At 38.4% G+C, this 2,055-nt stretch overlaps 1 protein-coding gene across 1 annotated transcript; it reads left to right on the top strand.

Annotated features, from left to right (window-relative positions):
* The first annotated feature begins 337 nt into the window (after positions 1-337).
* On the top strand, positions 338-880 carry LOC131228938 (SKP1-like protein 1A). The gene has a single exon (XM_058224772.1). The coding sequence runs from the start codon at positions 338-340 to the stop codon at positions 878-880; it is 543 nt and encodes a 180-aa protein (XP_058080755.1).
* Positions 881-2,055: the final 1,175 nt, after the last annotated feature.

Raw genomic sequence — 2,055 nt, 5'->3', positions numbered from 1 at the left:
TGTTTATATTCCATCCAAACCGTTCATAAGATCATTTCCACTGGGATGAAGTGAAGACAAAAAAAAAATTTAGTCTCGTGCGGCCCACTTGAGTGTTGGATCCACCTCATTTTTAATCACATTTAATAAAATGATCTATAAAAGCGGATGTACGGGGTGGATATCTGACAAACATCACGGTGGGCCACCAGCGCAGGAACTTCCTGCGAAAGGCTTTGACAGGAAATCCGCGTCCGCGATCCGATACGAGAAAGCGAAAACCAAGTATGAATATATAACAGCAGGAGTTACAGAAATAAAATTCTTTTAAGAGAAAGAGAGAGAGAGATAGAAAAGAATGGGTGAAGAGTCCGAGAAGGTGATTCTCCAAAGTTTCAATGGAGAAACGAAGAAGGTGACTCTACAAACCTCCCATGGAGAAGTGTTCGAGCTCGAACAGACGGTTGTATCCCAATCCCAATCGCAAATGATCAAGTACATGGTGGAAGATAACTGCGCCAACGATGTTATACCGCTCCCTACCGTAACGGCCAAAGTCCTGGTGAAGGTGATAGAGTACTGCAACAAACACGCCAAAGGCAGAGGACGAGGATCCGATGCCTCCTCCTCCTCCTCAGATCAGAAAGACAATAACGAGTTGAAAGGCTGGGATAAGCAGTTCGTGAGCGGCATGGACATCAACTTCGTTTTCGAGCTCGTCCTGGCTGCTAAGTACCTGGACATCAGTGGTCTGCTGGACCTAACTTGCCAGTACATCGCCGACCACATTAAGCATATGACCCCTGAGGAGGTACGCAAGGTCTTCAATATCAAGAATGATCATACTCCGGAGGAGGAAGCCAAGCTCCGCAAGGAGATTGAATGGGCCTTTGATTATTAGGATTTTCTATTTTCTATTTTTATGTTATTAGATGATACAGTAAAAAATAAATTAAAAAAAAAGATAAAGAAATTAGTAGAGTAGATTGCAATTCGTTGATTGTTTGATAGATACTTCCAATTTCTCTATTTTTAGTAATAAAAATATTGCAAATTCATACTATTTCGTTGTGAAAAGCATGCATCTGATATGAGTTTCTTTGTTTTTTGGTGGTTATTAACTGTTATTATTTTTCTTTTTTGAATTTTTGAATATTTACAGATAGGGTTATGCAATTGTTTGTAGTTGGTATTTGTCTTGAATTGTTTTCTACAATACAGTTGGGTGAGCACTTCGCTCTTGAGTCTGTACAAGTGGGGCCTGTGATTCGGTCATCTATAGCTTTTATCTGATGTCATAGCTCCCAAAACAATTCAGATTGTAAGATGGTGGACCATCGATCAGTGGCCTCCAAATAGATGGTTAAGATAGAAGTATAGCTATGGTTCACATTGGCGGAAAAGAAAGTGGATGTATAGGATCTTCAAGTCGGGTTCAGGTTTTAAGACGAACTAAAGACGAATTTGGAAATTTGAAAAAGTAATTTCTATTAATTGCTAATATCCAAATTCAAGATTCGAAGCATGATTGTAATATCGCAGGTTCGTTAAGGTAGTTCAGATTAGATGCAATCCAAGTGTAAATCCACAGCCTGGAGGACATAAATTTATGGGTATTGATCTCTTGTAGCTAGAGCTGTACATAAATCGACTTAACTTTTAGTCGCTTGACTCGATTGGGCTCACATCAAAACTACGTTCAAGCAAAGTTGAGCTGATTTTTGAGCTTGGAAAATTTTAAAGCCAATTTCAAACTCAAACTAGACCAAGCTCTACTCTGCTCGTAATTTGACTTGAACTTTATTCGGTCTGAATGGATTCAACTCGAATTGAGTTCACCTAATACAAATATTTTATAAATTTTATTTATTTAACTAATAACTTAAATATTATAATATATATTATATATTTTGTTATGGGAAAATTTAAGGCCAATCGCATCTAAGGAAGTCGTAGTACGATTAAGTGAACAACCTTGCCGAGTAGTAAGGCTCATCGAACTGACACTCAATTTGGCATGTCCAAACTGAGCTCAGACTCAGCCTCAACTCTTAGTGTCAACGTTAAATCTACCTA

The sequence above is a fragment of the Magnolia sinica genome, chromosome 16, assembly GCF_029962835.1.
Source record: "Magnolia sinica isolate HGM2019 chromosome 16, MsV1, whole genome shotgun sequence".
NCBI lineage: Eukaryota > Viridiplantae > Streptophyta > Magnoliopsida > Magnoliales > Magnoliaceae > Magnolia > Magnolia sinica.
The sequence above is the reverse complement of the archived record's forward strand: the minus strand, read 5'-3'. Positions and strand labels throughout refer to the sequence as shown.